Source organism: Euphorbia lathyris, chromosome 3 (genome assembly GCF_963576675.1).
Source record: "Euphorbia lathyris chromosome 3, ddEupLath1.1, whole genome shotgun sequence".
In the NCBI taxonomy this organism is placed as follows: Eukaryota; Viridiplantae; Streptophyta; class Magnoliopsida; order Malpighiales; family Euphorbiaceae; genus Euphorbia; species Euphorbia lathyris.
This window is the reverse complement of record NC_088912.1, coordinates 84169704-84192967: the sequence shown is the minus strand read 5'-3', so window position 1 is coordinate 84192967 and position 23264 is coordinate 84169704. Positions and strand designations below refer to the sequence as shown.

Below are 23264 nucleotides of genomic sequence, written 5' to 3'. Positions count from 1 at the left end.
AACAGGGTCATTGCCACTCAGCCTTAAACATGGCTAACGATCGCAATGGCTTATCTATTCGGTAAAAGATTGATCCTTATCAATTACAATGGTGTATGCATCTTTAAGATTTTTCAACTTTGGTGTAGTCAATCTTTTGAAAGGGTGAAACCTTTTCCTTTGGGACATGTTGTTATGTCCCAATCCCTTCGGCCACATCCTCTCCCTCAAATTTCGATAGATAGTAGCAAGATCGCGGTTTTAGCTCATATACACCTCTAGTAGGGTATTGGATACCGTGCATAAATTCTCTCGCACTACGTTGTTGGGACGTGACAGAAAGGGTTCGGGTTTAGGTTCCAGTTTTGGAGCTTTCTTTTTCTTCGTCGGTTGACCAGTAGAAGCATAAGCCCCAACTTTTGCCCCGGAAGTCGACGAAACACTGGGATTAGACGCCTTCCCTGCCTTCGCTTTCACCATTCCATCCCCTTCACAGCATCCACACCAACAATATTCTCCTCAACAACTGTTCCTTCCGCTTGAATTTCCTCAGACAACACGACCCCCTCTATCCTCCTAGACATACGTTGGCTCAAAAACATTGATCACTTGCGTTTCTCGAAGGGAGGGAGAATACACCAAAAAACCCCAAAAGAAAGAAAACAGAACCAAAAATATGGAGAAGAAGCGCCGAGTGGATTGGTCTCACAATAAAACAACAAACTTCGCAACAGAACACACCCGAACAAGCAGGTAGGCCCACACAACTTCCCCTTTTAGGAGAATAGAACTCTCCCCTAAAGAAAACAAAAGTGAGATTAAATGGAAAAATAGGAAGAACATAAGCAAAGTAAAGAAATAGAGACACACAAATGACCCCTATTTATATTACGTGGCAGAGAGTTGAATCGATGCCTTCATAAATATATATAATGATAACGTCACCATGGTTATGATGATTGAAGTTTTTGAAGAAAAGCAAGCACGCCAATCTCATAATTAATGCACGCCCCTAACACTTGTCATAAAAACTCTTCCCCCAACAAGCACGCCTCAAAAAGAGCCTGATACATACATGCAATGGATTTTGACACTCATACCCCCCAACATCAACTCATGACATTAATATCCCCATTCGTCAACTCATCGTGGTAATATCTCCCTAACGTCAACTCGCCGTGCTCATATCTCCCTAACGTCAACTTGTTGCACTCATCCCTCCTCGACGTTAACTCGTAACGCTCATCTCCCTATTTCCTCCTCTCCTCGCGACAATGACTAGACACTCATATCATATAGCTCGCACTCAAAAAGGGGCGCGCTTTTTTATACAACAAATGACCCCAAAACCTCTTAAGCCCATTCGGAAGGAGGACCCGAGCCCATCAACACCAATCCAGTCAACCACAAGAACGACTTAAACCCTTTGGTACCATCTTGAGTAAAACCTGAAAGGTAAGCATATACGTTTTTCCACTCAAAACCTATAAATACTAAAAGGGATTTAGAATTCTCTCTTTATATCTCTTTCTACTTTACTACCAATATACCGTAAGCTGTGAACGAGTACAATATACGTAGTGAACCGCTCCCATCACAAGTCAACCCGAACTTTGGACACCGAGACTCTGCAATCTCAACTTCTCATTAGCCGCTTTAATAATCTTATTAAAAATTTATTGATTTTACATATAAAAGAATTGGAGTGAATAGTAATTAAAAGAGGACCAATGAAAATCTAGGATTAAATGCACCATTGGTCACTGAACTTACATGATTATCTTAAAATGGTCACCCAACTTCAATTTGTCTCAATAAAATCACTCAACTTTGAGTTTTGTCTCAATTAGGTCACTATGACGATTTCAGTGATTAAAAAACATCGGAACGATGACATAAGTGATACGTCAATATGAGACAACTCATATTTCTAACCGAAATGACACATGACCTTCATATATGCGCCACCTGGCTATCACATGTTGATTATTTTTATGAAAAAAAACTAAAATTTAGTTTTTTTTCATAAAAATACTCGACATATGACTATCACATTTCGTTTCGGTCAGAGATTTGAGTTAATTCATGTTGACGTGTCACCCATGTCATTATTTCGATAGAGTGACCTAATTGAGACTAAATTCAAAGTTGAGTTATTTTGTTGAGACAAATTGAAGTTGAGTGACCATTTTGAGACAGTTATATAAGTTCAGTGACCAATGATGCATTTAACCCCGAAAATCTGTCACCATGGAGTTTCTCCGATCTTATCTAGTCCAAGATCAATGATTAATTTTCTTCAGTCAGACTTCAATTTCCCATGCGATTCATATGCTAATATATATCATGGAAATTATCATATATTTATATACTAATTGCAAGCAATAATTTCAAGAAAAAATATCTGAAAAGAATGATGTACACTCTGCTGCATAATATATTAATTAATTAAAGATATGAACAATTGTAACTTTACTTTAGTTTTGCATCCAAATAAACAGCACAAAAAAGAGCTTTTGGATATGAGACGAGGAAAAGCTCTACCCAACTTAACATGAAAGTTGCTGCCTAAAGAAAACTTCCCCAAATAACTTTTAATGATAACATAATAATTAAAGGGTCAAAATGGCACGAAAAGTTGATAGTCGGGATCAATTTAACCCAAATCAAAATCGAATTTTAGATATCAAACTAGCTCTCAAGTTGGCAAACTAGTCCAAATTTTACAAATTTTTAGGTATTAAAACTTATTGTATTTGAACCAATTTGTCAAAATTTGCAATTTGAGAGCTGAATTGTTACTAAAAGTTCAATTATAAGAGCAATTTTGACCCTTAATTCGATAACACGGCATCAACAAACAGTTGATAAGAACATAAAAATAACTAGTTTGTCATTAATGGGATGTTTTTCCCTTTTGTATTATGTACAAAACTGAAGACCTAGCAACTTCACAAACATACTCTTTCCCTGTTTACATCACAACTACAACTCTACCTTTCCTTTCATATGAGTAGCACTCGCAAACACTAAACTACAACATCAAAACAAGCACAATTATCACTGCTGCAACTGTGCAGAATGTGGCCTGCAACAATTTGAATATTCAAATCAAGGATCAATGGATATGGATATGGATATGGAAGATAAGAACATACATAGGGAATGCATATTCTTCTCACAACTCAATTAAGCTTCCTATGATTTTAGCAAGTAACATCTCATAACAAGAATCAACAACATTCTATGAAAAGTTTAGGGTTTAATACATCAAGCGGCCCCTGTACTTAGACCAAATAATCTGATTGACCTCCTGAATTTTGGAGATGTCTCATTAACCTCCCGTAAAGTGAATTATTGCCCCCCTTGAAGTAGCTTAAAGTGACCAATTGGCTCTTGAACTTGCTTAAAGTGATACACGCTTCAACTTGTCCAAATCTCCACTTTGCTCAGTCGTGTAGGACTTCAGGGATTAATCATGTCACTCTAAGCAAGTTTAGGGGGCTAATGAGACATCTCCAAAGTTTAGGGGCTAATCGGATTATTTGTCCATGTGCACGGAGACCCTGATGTGTTAAGCCAAGTTTTACCTTGCAAGTAATTCTGCGGAAACATAGTTTTCGAGTCAATAATAGGTTAGAATCTACGATTAAGAAATAGTATTTGTTTTTAACTTACAACATGAAGTTTCAACTATATAGATTTTTCCTACTTTAGTAAGAAAAAAACAGTTATAAAAATCTGTACTCAACAATCATATCTATAACTTCAAATAATTTTTTAACAGATAGTACAACACACTTACTTGAAACTTGCAAACCCATATTTTGGAGGAATGAGTTGTTAATGAAAATGCTGATTTTGTTCCTAGATTATAAAAGTCTTACCATTGTTTCTTTCATTCAATCTAATTACCATTATACAAGATAATGCAGAACTAGCATATGAGAATCCTATATATATGTTATAACCCTGAAAGCAAAAAGGGTAAACCATAATCATTTACACTTACAGCTATTGCACAGGCAGCTAACCCCGAACGTTCCCTTGGATCCTTATCGTAGTACTTTCCAAAGTAGAGTATTGTTCCCAAGTACCACAACAATGGGAGGACAAATCCAAGCAAAAAACTGTAGCAAAGAGCGGACATCCATGAGAAAGTACATGTTACAAAGAAACAACTGAGAAAAAGTAGGTGAATCAAACTCACAAAAACCATCCAAATCCACAGCCACAGCATGGAAGAGGTTTGTCAAACAATCCCAATCGGGGTCCTTCTGCATCTCTAATCGGAATGTACTTGCCCTCAGCATCTGCAACGTGTCCTGTGTTTGTCAAACACCTTAAGCAACTCATCTAGATAAAATTGAGAGAAAAGGATACAGGTCTCTCTCTGAGGTCTTCAGAAAGTGGAAAGCACAACATATAAGAAAGCAATTATTGTTCCACTCAAGCTTTTTATTCCTCTTAGCTAATAATCAGGTAATAAGGACTGCCTAAAGACCCGATTAAGGAGAAAAACTACAGAAGACAAATAAAATTTTCCTTTCATTTCCAAATTTTCAAACAAGTACTCCCTAGTTTTTGCCATGATAGATAGGCAGTCAACCTGTAAGTTATGGGCATTGATTAAGCATGAAGCTTTCATGTTTATGTTGCGTTCCTAAGCCACGAATCTTGTATCAGAAGGATTAACTGAAAGGTCTAGCTCTAAAGGAAGAATTATATTGTTAACCTAGAGACTGGAGCTCTCTTTTAATGAGGTCCAAGGTTTCAGTGTCCCTTAAACGAGCTAAAGATTATTCATTCCATAAAAGAACAATAATAATGAGAAAAGACAACTATTAGAGCTAGACTTTTCAGTTAATGGCCCTGTGACAAGATTCGTGGCTGAGGAACGTGAGGAATGTACTAGTTTAACAGCATATTCACTAAAGTTTGAATAAACATAAAAACCTAAGGTTTTGAAAAGAAAGTCAGATGTCCCAAAAAAGGAGGGCAAGGTTCCGAAAACAATATCTCGGTCCAGATTTGAGGAAGAACACTAGAACTTGGAACTCACTGCTTTGAACTGGATGTAATATTGAAAATAAACATCTCATTTCTAGGATTTCACTAAGTACTTTTTTTCTCCAACAATGAAACTTTAATTTGTGTCTCAACATCTAGTACATTACAAATTGGAGAAGATGATTGTAACAGAAGTAGAGTACCCTGATCCGTTTTCCCCATTGACGAATTAAAAGGCTGGTCCGATCAGCTTTCCTCTGCTGCTTAGAGAGCTGCAAAATGAAATATACTGGCTATTGAGTTATAACAACCCATGGCATCAATAAAATGAATCCCCTTCTATGAAGAGCAAAGACAACAGAAAAGCAAAGACAACAGAAAGCAAAACAAAATGATGAAACGACCGAGTCTTTCAGCATCATCATTGAAAATAGAATTGGCCAAAGGCAGTTACTATGACCTTCCTTAAAAGAACAACATGGGAGAACACAAAAAGAAATTCTCATAGAGTATCTTTCACATATACATAGAAGAAACATGCTCAACAATAAGATTGATCTTGAGACTCAATCCAAGTAGATGAATCAAAAACCATCACCTATGGCTGCCACATTTAGCATGCTTGGAAGTAAATGGAATGCCAAAATTAAATAAATTTTAATTTGAATTAGGAGCAACGGTAAAAGTTGTTGTCGTGTGACCCAGAGGTCAGGGGTTCGAGTCTTAGGCGCGGACTCTTGCCAAAAATTAGCAGGGGAAAGCTTGCCTCCAATACACCCATGTGGTGTGGGACCACTCCCCGGACCCTTGCTTAGCGGGGAAGCCTAGTGCACCGAGCCGCCCTTTTAGGCATATAGCTAAGGGTCTGTTCATATCTATTGTTTGGTGGTGTCTCTTGTTTATAGAAATTAACTGATTTTCCTTCCGAAGTAGCTAAATCCAATCCAAATTCCTGTAAAACCTTGCTAAATAATTTGTTTTACAAAATAAATAAAGATCATAAACAGTCCCACTGTGTCTGTGTGAGAGAGAGAGAGAGAAAGCGTAAAACACTTTTTATTTCAATGATAACTCAGGAAACCCTCTTGTTTTGAACAAATATTCAACAATCAACCAAAAATACGACAATCGTATTAGATAATAGTACTTAGATGAATGTATTGAAGATTGTACAAGCTGATTAAAAAAGAAAAGTTTTATCCCAATTCAGACCCCACTAATGGGATTTGAAAAAAAGAAGCTAAATCTACAAATAAACGGTGCACGCAAAGGCTGAGCTAAAGCTTATTTGGGTATCAATTTGAAACACAACAACCAAGCCAAATGCCCAGGGAAAAAAGGAAAGCAAAACTCAGTTTCTGCTTCAAATTGTAGGAAGAAATTCGGAGCAATTGATATGAATTGTCTTAAGACACGAGAAACCTATATAACTGGGTCAAAACATAAAAAACCCGTCAAGGGATCGAACATGCAAGAGCAAAAACAAAATACGGAGAACTTACTTACAGTGGTGATGAAGTGGCTGAACAGAAATGCAGACGATGAAGAAGGAGCGAACTTTGTTGTTTCCGCAAGGAGTTAAGTTTCTGCTACTTCAATACTTGTTATTATAAGTAACGAAGAAAACGAGAGGAATTAGATAATTTTTGTTCGGCGAATGAAGAGAAGAAGAAGAAAGAGTGACTGGAAGTTAGGACTGGAGGATCTGATATTGCCAAGCACCGAATTACTCCATTCACTTTGTCTTGTTTACATACTTGTGCACTAATTTTTTCTAATTTTTATTTAGGGAAAAGTATAAAAATAAACCTCGTGGTTACATCTATTTTTAATTGTAGTCTTGTGGTTTAAAAATTTACAAAATAGTACTTTAAGGTTCATTCCGTTAACAAACACATACCAAATTGACTAACGGTATTAAAAGTCAAAGTGAAAAGAGTTAATTTGGTCCTTATATTTATTTATTTTATAAATTAACTCTCCTTATTATCTAATTATCACAAATAAATCCCAAAATAAAAAAATAAAAATCAATTATAACATCTTTCTCATCTTTCTAATTTTTTTTTTTTTTTCTTCTTCTTTCTCTTTCCTCTCCATCTCTCTCCATAAATAAATTAAACCCAAATCCATTAACCATCTACAAAATAAACATCATACATGAAAATTTATCAAAACTAAAAATTAATTTAAGCTTGATTATAATTACCTAAGCTGATCGGAGCCTGCACACCAAAATCCACAACAGTAACTGGAGTTTAAATTTCAATTTGAACAATGACTATTAAACAGAATCACCATTAGTTTCGCTGCATTCAAAGTCAAAAACAAAAGGACATTTACATCAACGCAAAGACTACAAGCTCTCTCCACAGCATCGATTGCCGCTTCTAGCTCTCTGTGATACTTTGGCCTTGTAACTTGAAAATGGAAGACTTGGACCTGGAATTTTCTAATCATTGAGAACATTAAACCAGAAGCAAAATAAAACGGCGATTTCGGCAATTTTGAGGAGGAGGAAGAATGCGTGGAGTAACCTTAAAGGAGAGAATCGAGGACGACAAGGTGTAGAGGAAGAAGCAAGACGGCGATAATGGACGGCGGTGGAGAATTGTGAAGCGGAACGGAGAAGATCCATTGGAGGGAAAGTGGGCGTGATTGGTAGTTGCTCACAAAGGATGGATTTGGACACTGAATATATATTGGTGAGTACTTGGTGTTGAATTAATGGCCGATTGGATGGTAGAAAAAGAACGATGATGCTTCAGTTATACGATTACAAACTTAAAAATTAATGGAGAGCTAGAACGTTAATGCTTCCATTGATTTTAGAAAGAGAGATGAGAGATGAGAGAAAAAAAAAAAAAAAATTAAAGAGGTGAAGGAGATGGTATGATTGACTTTTATTTTTTATTTTGGGGTTTGTTTGTAATAATCAGATAATGAGGAGAGTTAAATTATAAAATAAATAAATATAAAAACCAAATTAACTCTTTTTCCTTTGACTTTTAACACCGTTAGTCAATTTGGTATGTGTTTGCTAACGGAATGAACCTCAAGGTACCATTTTATAAATTTTTAAACCACAAGACTGTAATCGAAAACAGGTGTAACCACAAGGTTTATTTTTATACTTTTCCCTTTTATTTATTTATATAATTTATCCATAGCATAACTCTCTTTTTAATCCCCAAACTAAAACTTTCAAAGTGGATTGAAATCTTAAATTATCAAAATCATCAATTACAAACTTAATTATTGATTTTATTTAATTCAGAGATCTGATTAATAATTTTAATAGTTTAAAATCTTAATTTTAAAACTTTAGTTTGAAAAGCAAAATGGAATTTACGCCTTTATCCAAATTACTAGATGAACTTTAAAATTGGGTATGGGATAGAAATTATATTTTCCATCCCCGCTATTTGACCTATTGGGGTTTCTCATTCCCGGCCCTGAAATCTAAACGTATAGAATTTTGTCCCCATTTCAATATGTTTTTTTAATATGTATAATTTTTATATTTTTTTCCATTTTCTTGGCATTTAATCTATAGCTGTTTATGGGTCTAGGTATCTGCCCGTCCCGTTCAAGCACGTGTTCTCTAGATCGAGTTTGGACATGAAAAATTCTCCTTAGCCCAGTCCAGTCTAGATCCGCTAAAACCTACCTATTTTTTGGATGGGTTTGGGAGTTATAAAAAAAGCACAGACCGGCCAGCCCGACCCACCTATTCATATTAGTTAAAAAAAATTATATATTAATATTTATTTTTAAGTATAATTTTTTATTTTTTATTATCAAAAATTATAAATACATATTTAAGTCTGGCTTCTATATGCTGAACTTGGAATTTGATTTTTAAATCCGAGTCTATCCCGATCCGAGCCTGCTAAATTAATAACATGCTAGATTGAGTTTGATAGGGTCAATTACATGAATAACATAATTAACTACAAAATTATAACTAAGTCGTATCTCCAAAAAAAAATTTTTTAAAACCTCCAAACTTAATTCTTAATATGTTATTATTCTCTATATATATTATGATTTTACACCATAATTTAAAAATTTTAGACTTCAATTCATAAATTATAAACTCTAAAAAATATATTATAAACTTCTAATTTATAAATTCTAATCATTAAAATATATTAAAATAACTATTTTCACAAAATACAAAATTAACTTCACATTGTAAATAATTTCTGTGTGATTTTCTTTATATAAAAGCTGTTGGGCCCAATGAACATGTCTACAACCAAAGTGAGCGTAGAGTGTAGGTGTAGTAGGGGTAGGGCTATAAAAAAAGATTGGGCTGCATTGAATTTTTCTGGCCCACCAAAATCCAAACGACGTCAATTTTGGCCATGGGTGGTGGTGCCAAAAAAAAATTAAAATCATGAGATGCCCTAAACCCCTTGCCCTGCTTTTCTTTTCCCCATTTTGTTGCGCTGCACTGCCGTCTGCCTAACTAGTGAATAACCAGGCCGTCGACGTCGCCACCTCCGTGCAGCTTGCTTCCCCATTTTATTCGTGTATGTGAATTAGAGAAGCTTGATTTTATGACTGTTATTCATTAAGTTCTTTCATTTAAATAAAACTCAAGTTCTTGTGTTGTTGGACATTAGGAATATATTATGAAGATGGGATTGGAGAGCCAAGCGTCACCAGAAACAGCAACCAAGAAATCAAGAAAGAAGAGAAAGAGAGAGAAAGAGAATGGAGATGACGGCACGGTCCCTGTCCAAAATGAGCAGGAACCCAATGAGCAACAGCCCGTGAATGTGCAAATTGATGTGATTTATGATCATATTGAGAAAACCCCGCCAATTGTTGGTTATTTCCCTTCTGGTTATAAGTTCCAAAAAAATGATACGAGCGCTAATTTAGAGGAACAGGGTCATCCGGCTGTTAGGTTTTACAGGAATGCTCAAAGGAGTAAGGTTGAGAAGGCTGACAAGTGGAAAAGCTCAGAAAGGATGGAACTGGTTGTAACTCCTACAAGTTCTAATGTGGAGTTTGTGGGTAAAAGCTATAAAGGTGAGGCTGTGGCTGCTCAATTGTGTACTTATGCACTTGGAGTTATGGATAAGAAGAGTCAGACTTTGAAGATTATGCCAATTGCTGGAAACAAGGTTTTTTTTTTCGTTTGTTTATTAAATATAGTTCGATTGATTTATTGTCTGCTTAGTGACTTAGGATGCACAAAAGAAAAAGAGAAGTATGGTGGATCTTCATAAATAATTATACTTCTTATAGGTTTTTAAATTAGAGGATATTTATAAGTTGTCTTTTTCTTTCATTTTTCTGTGGTCATTTTACATGTTATGTTCGTCTTCCAACTAAACGTCCTTGCTGAATTTCCCTTGGAGTTTTGAGCTATTTGTTTTCCTCTTGTTATCTAGTGTCAGTGCGAATAACAGATAAGTGAAAGGAAAGCGAGATATAAAGTTTGAATGAGCTCCTCTTTTGTGCTTGCTCTTTATATGCTTTCAATGTCGAATTATGTGGTAAATTCCTCAAGTGTTAGTTGTCAATGAAGTGGAAGTTAGCAAAGCAGAGTAGAACTTATGGATTGTGAAATGGTGTTCAAGTAAATTTACTAACATGTTTATGTTAAATATTCCAAATGCTTGAACATGTTCACCTTTGTTAAAGGTTGTTTTGGCATCCTGTGAGTGATGGATCTGGGCGATGTTCAAATAATTCAGCTCACTTTTGTTATTTGGACAGTGTGGCCTTTAGGAAGAAAAAATAAGTTTGTTGAATTTTCTTTAACTACCACTATAAGATTTGAAACTTGGAAAAGTCTAAACATGAAGGGTTTTTCTATATTGTGCTTGTATTGTAAACCAGCATTATGTGTATTTCTTTTTTCTCAAATTCAAAGTTCCTTTGTACACAAGGGCCAACACATTACAAATATGGGATTTTGTACTAAGCTTTAAGGCAATAATTCCTGGCTACCTGAAATTGTAGTTGCTGTTTGAAAGAATTACTAGCGTAGTATTCATGTTGTAAAATTCAAATTTGGCAGGAACAAAGTTTTAGTAAGATTAGGCATTTATATGAAGATATTATATTTTTGTTTTTAGGCACCAGGAAATAGTAGCTATAATATAACTCTATAGACTTCTCTATCGCTACCCTTTACTATAGTTTCCATATAATCAATTACTTTTGTATTTTATACATCTTAACCACCTGACTTGACCTGATCGATGGTGGAATTTGAAATTACATAAAATGATACATTCTCAAATGTGTGTTGACATGTATAATATGTGAGCATGTGGAACTATTGGTACAGTTGATAATGGATGTTTTCCGAAGATTGCTTTTCACTAGTGTGCGACTTGAATATCTATATTTACGCCTTAGCTGTGATTTATAAGTTTGCAGAAGGTTCCTTTGTGACAAATCCATTTCCCATCTTAGCTCTTCTAGTGCTTTTGCATATGTGGACTAGATATTTATTAGCAATGCAAGTAGTTTAGGCCTTAAGGTATAGAGTAGCATAACTCTTTGATCTTCAAATGTTTGAATGCTAAAGTTTACAGCTTGTATTTGTCTTTTCCTCTCTTGATTTTGCATGATTGCAATTGAGAATACACTCTTAATGTGGCTTTGATCGTGATCACAGATATTTAGATTGGAGCCAAAAATTCGTGGTTTGGATACATCTGATAAGGAACCTGCAGTTGTGGAAAATGAGGAGCTTTCTGCACAAAACAAGGGAAATGGGATGGAGACACTTACAGTAACTTATGGGACAAAGAAAAAGCAAAATCAGGTACGCATATCCCTTTTTAAGCTGTTGATTATGGATTTCCATATACATGTCCCGTATAAGGGGGTTTGACTGATTTTAAGTGGAAAGATGACCCATATTAATTCGATAATTGGAATTCGATGATATGTAGATAAAGGATTGGTATAGGGCCTATAGGCTATGTTGACCCAACATGGGATTAATCATAGACATAGTTAAGTTGTGTCAATAAGGATGTGTTACTCACTGTTCAAAACCAAGACTGCCTTGACCTCCTAGGCCCCACTTAGGCGCTCGAAATCGAGAATCCGCCCGATTTTCTCCGATTAGTCCCTCTAGGCGTTTTGTGGTCCCTAAGCAAACTTGGAGGAGGGTGATCGAGAGTGATATGAGTTTATTGGGAATTGAGGAAAATATGGTAGTGGATAGGACGGAGTGGAGGGAGCGAATCTGTGTCGCTGACACGACTTGATTTTCACGGTTTTATATGATGGTTCATGTTAGCCGACCCCGAATCATTTCGGGACTAAGGCTTTGTTGTTGTTGTTGTTGTTGTTGCTAGGCTCCGCCTCAAGGCCGCCTAAGCAACGATGAACAAAAGCATTTTTTATTATGAATTTAATTTTTGCTTTATGATAATTCACTTTTGAGTTGTTTCAGTGATATTGTTGTTGAAATGTTGATGTTTTCTCATTTTTAAAGATATATGTTGCAAATATACGTGTTTTTCTGTATTAAATAATATACAATTATTATTTTTGATAGTATAATACATATTTTAATTGAATTTATAAAATAATTTGTTGATTAACAAATAAAAAATAAAAAAATATAAATCCGATTAATTGAACGGTTTTATATGATGGTTCATGTTAGCCGACCCCGAATCATTTCGGGACTAAGGCTTTGTTGTTGTTGTTGTTGTTGTTGTTGTTGTATAAATCCAATTAATCCTCGAGATCCCTGTCCGCCCGACTAGCGCCTAGCATTTTTTACAACCTAGCTTAAGTGTTGTTTGATAATCAAGATAAGCACTTAAAATTAATATATTAACTGTTTATTAGTTTTTAGCTTGTTTGATAAAATTAATTATTCTGCAACTGTTGCCCTTTTACTTATTTTCTTTCTTCAATGAAAGGCTAGAAAGTAAACTATGTTGTAAACTAGAGTTCTATTTATGGAGCTGTCTCTAGTACAGAAAGGAAACAAGCTTGGAACAGAGCAAATTACGGTAATAGAAAAGATAGAATGGATGGAAATGAACCCAACCCCCACAGGAATCAAGGGGTTCCCGGTTCCCCTCACTCAAAGAGATGAGTCAAACACTCGAAAGGGCCAAAAAACAGAATTCTTTATATCCTCCTCTCAATCTTCTGGATGTACCATTTCCATATCCTGCATTGCCCCTATATTCCATTACCCCTGATTTCTAGCTCGGCATGACTGATTCCTAAGCTCGTTCTGACCACTCACACCTTTAGCCCGTTCTCTTTTTTGGTATTTGGTCAATTTATTCTCTGTCTTTTCTCCCCTCTATAAAATGTTAGACTTTGTCGGTCGTACTTCAGAAGTTTTTCTGCAGCTGTGCAGTTGTTTGTCTACTACTGTTGAAAGGGTTTGCAACTAATACTGAATTCTTGTCATATTCCAGCTGAAAAAACAGAAACTTCTGCAGATGGATAATAATCCTGAATCACTAGGAGATTTGAGCAAAAAAATTGATAATATTGTGATAAACAAGGAGGCTCTTGAAACTGCCAATGTCCACGAAGTGCGAAATATCCCTCCTCACAACTCTAGTGCCACCACACCCCAAGAAGCCTATCCGTTGAACAGGATTATTATGGAGGGAGAATGGGGTTTCCTTGAAGATGTTCATGCAATTTTGCAAGTAGAATCCGGAGTAGCTACTGGTGCTTACCCGACTTTTGTTCACAACCGAATCCATAAACTACAGGACATTCAGGTAAGCGTGTAATAAATTAGCTAATATCTCTGCTACTGTTTAAAAATTGCATTTGACTATTATTATCTACAGCAGTTTTGAAGTAAATAAAAAAAATAAAAAAAAGGCTATGATGTTTGAAGCAGAATTCGTGGGCATAACTTCTGCATTTTAAGCAATGAATTTTCAGAATTCTGGACTTTATATGAGCAAGTTTGGATCTTAAAGCTTCTATCCACTGAATTGACTAATTGTTGTAGGAAGATTTTTTTTTTATCAGATCTTTAAAAGCTTGAACTTTGTGATATGAATTGGAGGTTGAAATTATCCTTGTTAAAGTCCTGGCCAAGTGTCGCGATCTGTTGCTGATAAATTGCAAATACCGTCTTCCAATACTTGCATGAACATATACTACTTATTATATCGCTTTTTAGAATTTTGCTGCTGCTTTCACTTTTGGCTGATAGGAACATACAGGTAATGCTTTATTATTCATCTGTTTGTAGAATGAAGAGGAGAAGCAGACAACCTCTTGCATTTTCTCTTTTATTAATCATCTTATTAAGTTTAAAGATCTGCATTCTTTCGATGGCGGTTCCGCAGCAAAGAACCATAGATTTCCTAACATTCTTAAGCAGAGATTTTCACAGTTGTTCGATTCAGTATCCAGAAGGCTGACAGTCGAGAAAATCGACCTTCTTATCAGTTATGTCCTAGTGCTGACTTTATATGCTGACGATTTCAAGACTGATCCAACTGATATAGCCAAGGATCTGAAAATTAGTCCTGTTAACTTGAGAATGCATTTTGAGAATCTGGGATGCAAGCTTGTACGCGAAAACAAGGTGCTATTGGCAACGCTTCCTGTCCCTCTCAAGTTCCCAACCCTGAGGAGGAGAAGACGACGATAAGAAGGGGACCTGGAGATTTTGCCGGTTGGATGGAACGAGATTTTTTTCCCGGATAAGAGACTGTTATAATATAACATTATATAATGTGGATTATGGAATTCTATTTCTGTAGTGAGCTCTCATTGTCATTAGGTTAGATGTAAATTTAGAAACATTGGATAAGAATGTTTGGGGTGTTAAAATGAGTTATACTTGTCTGGAATTTACGACACTTTGAATTAAATCAGGTATGCTATTTATATAATCAATTAAAAATGTAAATGTATACATTTTCTTACCTGCTAATATACTATCTTAGAATATAGAGTTGGCTCAAATACACCTCAACTTTGGCGCTTTGGGATTACTGTTATGGTATCCGTGAAATTAAAATTCGGATATGAAAGTTTTTGAACATTAATATATACTAACATGAAAGTCAAATGACTAATTATGGAGCTTAGTAGATAGGCACGATACAAAATTGATACGTAATTTTAGTGTTTGAGTTTAGCTTAGTTTGGTAGTATGTTATTTTTGAGTTGACATGACATTGACACGTATATTTTTGGATTGGGTTGGGATTGACATGCTAATCCAAAATGATACGAATATTTGAAATTATTCTTATATTTTCTCGTATTGTTAACAATGTTTGGATGGTTAGTGTTAATCTGTTAATAAAAAAAATAGTATTATATCCTCTTATACTTTTAAAAGTCACTATTAATAATACGTATATAGTAAAGTTACATGTAATCCAAAAAAAACGACATGGAATCGATCCTAATCCGATTAGGTTAACATGATTATGATATGAAAGTTTTTGACTTGAGGTTAGGATTAATTCATTTTGACACTAAACCGAAATTGACACGATACGAACATGGCGCGAACCTAATAATTGTCACCTCTACTATTAACCAGTATAATACCGGTTGACCCAAGTAAAATGTTGATAAATCACATTTTTTTAAGAGTCATGATGTCACTCTATTCCTTTTGAATGATTTGAACTTTAATGATATATATCAACTTTCTAAACTTGCTTACAATGAACTATTAATCCTCTAAACTTATTTAAAATGATATGTTTACTTCTAAAGTGGTTATTAGACCTATTAATTCCATAAACTTATTTAAAATGATATGTTTACTCTTAAAGTGGTTATTAGCCTTCTAAACTTGAAGTTGGAAGCTTGTAGATACATTTTACCCTAATTTTCTCCTGCTGGTGAGCTCTCTATTGCATAAAAACCATTTTGTCCTAAAAGCGGTGTTCATATTTGGTACAACAAACGAGTGCAGAAAATGTCCAATATTGAAATCATAATGCACGCATTGAGAAATGATTCATTTAAGTTCATATTTTGCAACAACAAGTACAGTTAATGTTCAATATTCTGATAAAAAAAATGTTCAATATTGAAATCTTCATATACACATTGTGACCGAGAAATTATATATAAAAAACAAAAAATTCCAATATTGGAAACAAAAGTCAACACTCAACAAGCCTATGCAACAAAGAGGAATCCTTTCTGCCATCACAGCTCAACAAGACTATCCATTGAACAAGATTATTCTCACAGGAAAAGAGAGATCATTTTACATATAGGATTGAGAAGTAACATAAAACTAACTTTTGTTTGTAATGTAATTCATCCATATACTTTGTTAATCACAATTCTGAATATCATTGAACAAATATAATTAAAAAGGTCCAGTAACAGCAGAATATGAACAATCTTTTGTTAATATAGAATACAAATGAATCAATTGAAGATTCAAAACAAACAAAAAAAAAAAAGTCCCAAAATTTCCAGTAACATTGCCACATTTACTGAGATTCTTCTAGGCTACAGCCAAGGGTTACCTGATTCACATTCAGCATCTTTCACATCCCCGACTCCTCCTTTCGGTAGGTGAATCTGATTGCTCAGTTCAAACTTGGTCCGACACAACTTTAAGTGACTCAATCTCCCAAATAAGGCCCCTTGCCTACACAAAGAATCTTACATGATTCCCCTATGCTTACACACAAGAGAATCACAACCTCGAGAGCGCAATCTCAAACGAGAGAGGCAAGGCAAGGGGGCAATCTAGGAAATTAAACACTGTAATACCTGCAACATCTGAAATTCACATAACCATGATAGTTTTGGCAATATCAGAAAACATAAGCAATATTGCATTCGGATTCGGTTACACTTGGAACTTGCTATAAGTACACACTAGTTTTCTTTCTTGTAGTTACACACATTAAGCCCATGAGAAAAAGGAATGGACCAAACTATGTATTGATTAGATGTACTTGCTCTAATATATAGGTGTAGTATAAGACTTGAGCTAGATGATTAGTGAACCTTAGATTACTTAAGATTTGCTCTTGAACTTCCTTTGAGCTTTCAAGTCCACTACAATCACTGAGATGTTATCCTTGCTTCCCTTTTGTTGCGCGAGAATCGAAAGGTAATCGGCTGCTGCTTGAGAAGCAGGATCAATTCCGTTGCCCCTTTCGGCTGTAGTAGTAGTTACCCCATACTTTTTGTGCCAAAGCAAAATCCGCTTTCGAGCTACTTCGCAGGCCTCTTCATTTGTCATCACATCCCACAATCCATCAGTTGCTAAAATAAGGCATTCGTCATCTCTAGCACGAGGAATAAACATCACTTCTGGTTCTGGAATAATCCATGGCTTCAAGTATCTATCACCTGTAAGATTCGATGAAGCCAGAGTTAAAAACGAAATCAAGGATCGACACCTTTATTGATTGATACCTAAATAAGGTTGTCTTAGTGTAGAACATTAAGATTTGCTTTGATTCAACAAACTAAGATCATGAAATTGAAAAACACTCTACCGATAGGGTAACCCCATCTGAGCGAACAGAGGACACCTACCGATGGATCTTGACATAGCAAGAACACCAAAAACACGATGTCCGTTCCACTGGATGACTTTGCCTCCAGATGCCTCAATCCTAGCATACTCGTCCTCCCGGTTTGGCTGGAATGCAACAAAATATAAAACAAAAGAAAAAGAAATGGTACAAATTGTAGACAAATACGAAAAAACGCATGCTATACCTTATGATCAACTGACAATGGCATTGGTTCCTTTCCACGATAAAGAACTGCCCTTGAATCACCGCAATTTGCAACTATAATATGCGATGAGCATACCAATGCAACCACAGCTGTAGATCCAACTGTTTCTGGTGCAAGTGGCTCAAAAGCAGTATCGGAAGCATCTCCGTCGTTTTCGACGTTGGTTCTGGTACCTTTTCCTCCGACCTCATTATCAACCTTCAAAAAGCAATTAGTAAAAGCCATCTCCCACTGTAATTGCTGATTTCCCTCCACGTTTTTAACATTTCCAATCTCTTCAGCCATGGCTACATGGATTCGCTCACGGCAGTAGTTAGCAACCTGCGTCAGATCCCTCCAAATTATGCTTACATGTCAAAACAAGTCCGAGTATTCGCTATTTGAATACATAAACACAAAGTCATGACTTTCCCTAGATTGGTAGCATATTGCTGCCAATAAGATTTGCTTATTGTACTCTACGATACGACTCAACGACTAAGCTAGAAACAGTCCATATGCAAATCATCAGGTTACATTTATCAGAAGAACTTGTTACAAACCGCCGACTCATAATTCTTTCACATTTTAACAGTTCTGTAACGCGCTTTCATGCATTACAAATTTGCAATTGTTTTTGCTTGCAGACACAGTATATCCTATATTAGAAGAATAACAAAAAAAAGAGTATCTAGCTATGTAGATGTACCTGAGCACCCCCATGGCCATCATAAACACCAAAAAAGTGAGTCGTTAGATGGGTCAAATTCTCATTGAACTTATCAACAGCACGACCACCAATAAGCATTTTGATAGGAATCTTTGTGAACCGAGGAACAGCTGCAACAGCATCTTCCATTTCCGGTCTTCTTCCACAAATAGATACAGAACCCCATAGAGGTACGCAATCTAGCTCAAACACACTCCGGATAGGTCCTTTAGTGGGATTCTTCTCACCACCGGGCAGCTTAAGAACCACTGCAGATGCCCTTAAATCAGAGCCTTCGGAGATATCATCAGCATTTTGGCTCACTGCTGCAATAAGGAGTTTAGCTGTAGGCTCCTGTATCTCATTCGATGACTCCACAATAATAGCCTTAGGTATGATTTGAGTATCTTTGATTTCAGCAGACTTAGGTAAGGTTATTTCAGATCCTGCATCCAACACCAACAATTCCTCAGCCGTAATCCCATTGGCATCTTCGGTAACTGATAATACTTCATCTTCATCGCTTTCCTGCATCACAGTATCATTAGGAACCGAACTGTTTCCAAACTGAGGCATCATTGACAAATCAGTTTCTTCAGAGTTGCAATCTCGAAACTGCAATTCATTTTTCGCATCAATGCAGTTCTCGCTGCGTGGTGTTATCATCTCATCGGAGACCACCTTAACAGGATCAGATATCAAGCTAACAGTGTCTGTTACGAGCTTTAAACGAGTGATTTCCACATGGGAAGAAATCCCTGAATTATCACACATAGAATTACCTAAACTAAGCGTCATTGCAACAGCCGGGGACATCTCTTCCATCAATTCTGCTCTCCCTCTCCGCCTCGAATCAAAAGCTGTAAGTAATCCCTAATTGTTCTCACAACATCCACCAATTTTCATCCTCTTCGTCTCCTATTAATAAACTTGGGAAGAAGCTTGCAGCTTCTGAGAAATCGAAATCCCCTTCCATCCTATGACATCTTAGTTAGGGGCCAGGAGATATACAGAATAAACAAGCAATCTATACCTCCAAGGTCAAGTCAAAGATATGGGTAAAGCTGTAAAGCAAAAGAAGAGAAGGGAAACAGGTTATCAGATCTGGAGAGGGAAAACAGATCTAACCTTGTAATTATCAGAAATTCAAAAGTCTTTGAGTTATCCTTAAAACTCGAGAACTTATCAAATTCTCCCAGTAAGATACTGAAACCCTATCACCACTACCTACCCTTAAATACATAAATCACACATGAAAAAAACAAAAAACAAGGAACCACCCAATAGCAAAAAGCAACAAAAAGGATCATGGAAAACAGGCTAGATTAAAAAAAAAAGCAATTGAATTGAAACCCCCAAATTAATCACAAGAAAACCCTATAAAGGTAAAACCTTTATCCACCTAAAAAACTTGAAATTCCCTGGATCTAAGGCAACCCATCTGAACCTCTCTTAAATTAAGAGTCTCATTTAGTTACCATCAATCAATACAATAAATAAATCCAACATAATCTGATCTTGAGACACTAAAAAAGAAAAGGGGGAAAAACAGAAGAGTGCTTGCTTACCCGTTTGAATTGAAAGTGAAGAGAGTTCAATCAAAGAGAGGTGAAGCCTGAAAAAGTAAAAAAATAGGGATGGGTAAGCCTGAATTCAATTCAATTCCCAAGATGTTAAAACATAAACATATTTGGATGCGCGTCGCTCTTTGATTCAGGGGCAAAGAGAGAGAAAAAAGGCGGAAAAATGGTAGCTTTATGAGAGTGAAAAAAGAGAGAGGAAAAAGGGACACGTATAGAAAATGTAATAATGAAGGATGATTAAAGAGAGAGTGTGAAAGACAGAGAAAATGATTCATAGGTTAGGAATAGGATAGTGGTTATATGAAGACAACTACTCATCCACTTTTTATCAGCCAAACTTTCAGGAAACACACGTGTCCTAAAGTCCACTCCCATTTCCATTTTTCTCTTTTTCTTTTCATTTTCCTAATTTATTCTTTAATGTAAATATTAATTAATTAATAATATTTTGAATAATTTATTAAAAAATAATTAATGCCTAAAATATTAGGTCCACCTTTATATGAGTCATTAGATTTTTTTCCCATCTAAGTAGTTTTTTAGTGTAATTTTTCGAGCCAAATATTAAATTTTTGTCTTAGTTTTTAATGTATTTTAGTTAATTAATATAAATTCATTAATAGCCGTAAGCGGTGGGTGAAGTCAGTTAATCAGACTCGGTTGTAGAATCTGCTGTGGGACTTGAGCTTGTGGCATATCGATAATATGAGTATGCATCGATAAATATCTATTTAAATATCACTTTCGATTTCATGTCCAGATGAAATGCAATTTCCAACTAATGGCACTAATAGGCAATACCCGAAGCCCCAACCTTTGAGCTAGAATTGGAAAAAGAAGGCCTTCGCCCTTTGGCAACGACATCCCAGAAGTTCGCCTATAGACCGATAGTCAACTAAAGGAGTTAGAGTTTTGGCTCTAGAGTTCATAGTTCAGTCCGCTCAACAAGCTGACCCAGCCTGAAGGAAGGGGTTTTAATCCTGTCGACTAAAGTCCATTCTTTAGCACACACCTCCGCGCAGAACTTGGCATTGAACACTGGTTCACCTCGGTAGGTCATCCCCAACCACCCAACCAAGAAAGTCAGGCTGAGGTAACCAAGTGCACCATACTGAACTGAAAAGGCTCTTGATTTTATATTTATTATAGTACTTAATTTTTATGAAAAAAAATTTAGAATGACTTATACAAAAGGTCGGAATGAGTATTATTCTACTAATATCTTATCTAAAATGTTAATTCCTTTCATTTATTATTAATAATATTACCTCATCAACCAATTAAGGTTGTGATGCAGGCATCTTATTCGAGAGTTCGAGTCCATGCGATGGAGTCAAAGGAGGAATGAAGCACGAACGAACATGCAAGGAAAATGAACAAAAATGCACCCACACGGCGTGCCAACCCTCCCACACGGCGTGTGGAATGTGTTCTGGTTCAAGCGAAGCTGCGACAAGGTTTGAAAGGATGAGATTCGTGCGTCTTCGGGCATAAACTGACCCACACATCGTGTGGGTTAAGTGGCGCGGCATGTGGGGTGATTCCTGCACCAAAAATGTGTTTTGAGACAAAGCTTTCATTTTGTGTCCTATTCTAGAAATTACGATTTTGCCACTCATTTATTTACTGTTTTCCATGTGGGCTTATTTTCCCAAATGTCATTTAGACATCCTTTCCCAAACCAAACTATCATTATCTCTCTTTAGTAAGTTGTAACTCTAATTAGATCTTTTAGTCTTTTATCTTTTAATTTGGGAGAGCTATATAAAGCCTCTTAATTGTAAGGATATTCATCTTTTAATCAATAAAAAAGGTGTATCTTCTCCTTTAAAGTTTTTGTTAAAGTTTCCAACTTTCAACAATGGAGGATATATTATTTCCTACGGATTTAGTATGTAATCCCGGGATTAACTCCTTCTAGTTTAGCTAGAGAATAGCCTTCTTTGTTAGTTTACGATCAAAAATATTTAGTCTAATAAAGGGGTGTTTGTTTCAGGTTTTCGGAGGAGCGTTTAGCGTTTCATTCCAAACCGTAGAAAATATAGCGTTTGGTTTGGTTTATATAACCGCAACGTTTAGCATTTTCTTTGGAAACTGCAACGTTTTAGAACTTTTCATAAACAGTTGTTTGTAGTTATTTATTATTGACAAAATTATCATTCTTATTTCTATAAAATATGTTTCTTCTTTAACATTATTTATTCAAAAAGTGAATGAGGTAAAATCAATGATTGGGCAATACCATTAATTCTCATTAACATTAAAGTCATGATATTTACATACTTATATTGTTTTTAGGTGTGCTCATCAAGCAATGCTAGGACACATGGCTTAATATCACCCTTTGATTCTAGGGTTTACAATTAATGGTGGAGATTGAAGATGGGATGATTAGGTGTGTGGTGATGCACCATTGTCTGGCTGTGCCCCTTCTAGAACCTGCCGGATAAGTGAAAGGACAAAGGTGCCCCTAGGCCTTGTGGAAAGACTCATTTGCCCTTGGAAACCTAAAGGGTTTGGCCGAAAAAATAAAACCTTCTGAAGACTTGGACTTTGTACTTTACTCTTCTCCTTCGCCTCTTCGGTTTCTCCTATGAGCTCTCAAACCCAAAAACCTTTCTGATTTCTGTATGAACTTTCATGGCTTTAATGGTGATCTTATTATCCTCCCTCAAACTATGGTTGGTAGATGTTCAACAAGCCTAGTTTGCTAACCAAGAATCGAAGATTAGGAGAGTGCTGGGCTTTGGTGAAAAGGTCCGCGAGTTGCATGGCGAAGGAGATGGGCATGAGGCGGACGAGACCTGCCTGAACTCGTTCTCGCACGACGTGACAGTCTATATCGATGTGTTTGGTTCTTTCGTGGAAGACCGGGTTTTGGGCGATGTGCATGGCGGAGACATTATCACAGAAGAGGAGTGCCGCCGATTTGATGAAGACGTTTAGGTTTGTCAACAAGGTGGTGAGCCAGTGTAATTCGCAAGATGTGGACGCCATGGCCATGTATTCGGCTTCCGAGGAGGACCTAGAAACGGTGTTCTGTTTCTTGGATCTCCAGGAGACGATGGAGGAGCCCAGAAAAGTCACATATCCAGTGATGGATTTTCGAGTTTCGGTGCACGAACCCCAGTCAGAATCGCAAAAGGCTTGGAGCCGGAGGTCATTGGTCGCCGGAAAAAACAAGCCGAGGCCGATGGTGCCTTTAAGGTAACGTAGTACTCGCTGAACTCTCTGTTCATCGTCTGTTGTGGGTGCATTTAGGTGTTGAGATAGTTGGTTAACAA

At 36.2% G+C, this 23264-nt stretch overlaps 3 protein-coding genes across 6 annotated transcripts; 1 reads left to right on the top strand and 2 right to left on the bottom strand.

Moving 5' to 3' along the window:
* Positions 1-2851: 2851 nt before the first annotated feature.
* Positions 2852-6790, bottom strand: LOC136221827 (large ribosomal subunit protein eL20z-like). 4 transcript variants are annotated; one of them, XM_066009279.1, is made up of 5 exons: positions 6492-6790; positions 5193-5261; positions 4190-4292; positions 3992-4109; positions 2852-3067 (listed from the first exon to the last, which is right to left on the bottom strand). In XM_066009279.1, the coding sequence occupies exons 2-5, from the start codon at positions 5209-5211 to the stop codon at positions 3014-3016; spliced, it is 294 nt and encodes a 97-aa protein (XP_065865351.1). In that variant the 5' UTR covers positions 5212-5261; positions 6492-6790; the 3' UTR covers positions 2852-3013. The 4 variants fall into 4 exon arrangements, with proteins under 4 accessions (XP_065865351.1, XP_065865350.1, XP_065865349.1 ...); XM_066009278.1 differs by having other exon boundaries at positions 6496-6788; XM_066009277.1 differs by having other exon boundaries at positions 4190-4304; positions 6492-6786.
* Positions 6791-9375: 2585 nt separating this feature from the next.
* On the top strand, positions 9376-14875 carry LOC136223183 (DNA-directed RNA polymerase I subunit rpa49). The gene is made up of 5 exons (XM_066011060.1): positions 9376-9527; positions 9621-10127; positions 11636-11785; positions 13416-13730; positions 14216-14875. Exons 2-5 carry the CDS (start codon positions 9630-9632, stop codon positions 14618-14620), a joined length of 1368 nt encoding a protein of 455 aa, XP_065867132.1. The 5' UTR covers positions 9376-9527; positions 9621-9629; the 3' UTR covers positions 14621-14875.
* Positions 14876-16740: 1865 nt separating this feature from the next.
* LOC136222982 (protein phosphatase 2C 16) lies at positions 16741-20258 on the bottom strand. Its single transcript, XM_066010697.1, has 5 exons — positions 19966-20258; positions 18398-19461; positions 17689-18030; positions 17503-17608; positions 16741-17313 (listed from the first exon to the last, which is right to left on the bottom strand). The coding sequence occupies exons 2-5, from the start codon at positions 19220-19222 to the stop codon at positions 16976-16978; spliced, it is 1611 nt and encodes a 536-aa protein (XP_065866769.1). The 5' UTR covers positions 19223-19461; positions 19966-20258; the 3' UTR covers positions 16741-16975.
* Between the last annotated feature and the right edge of the window lie 3006 nt (positions 20259-23264).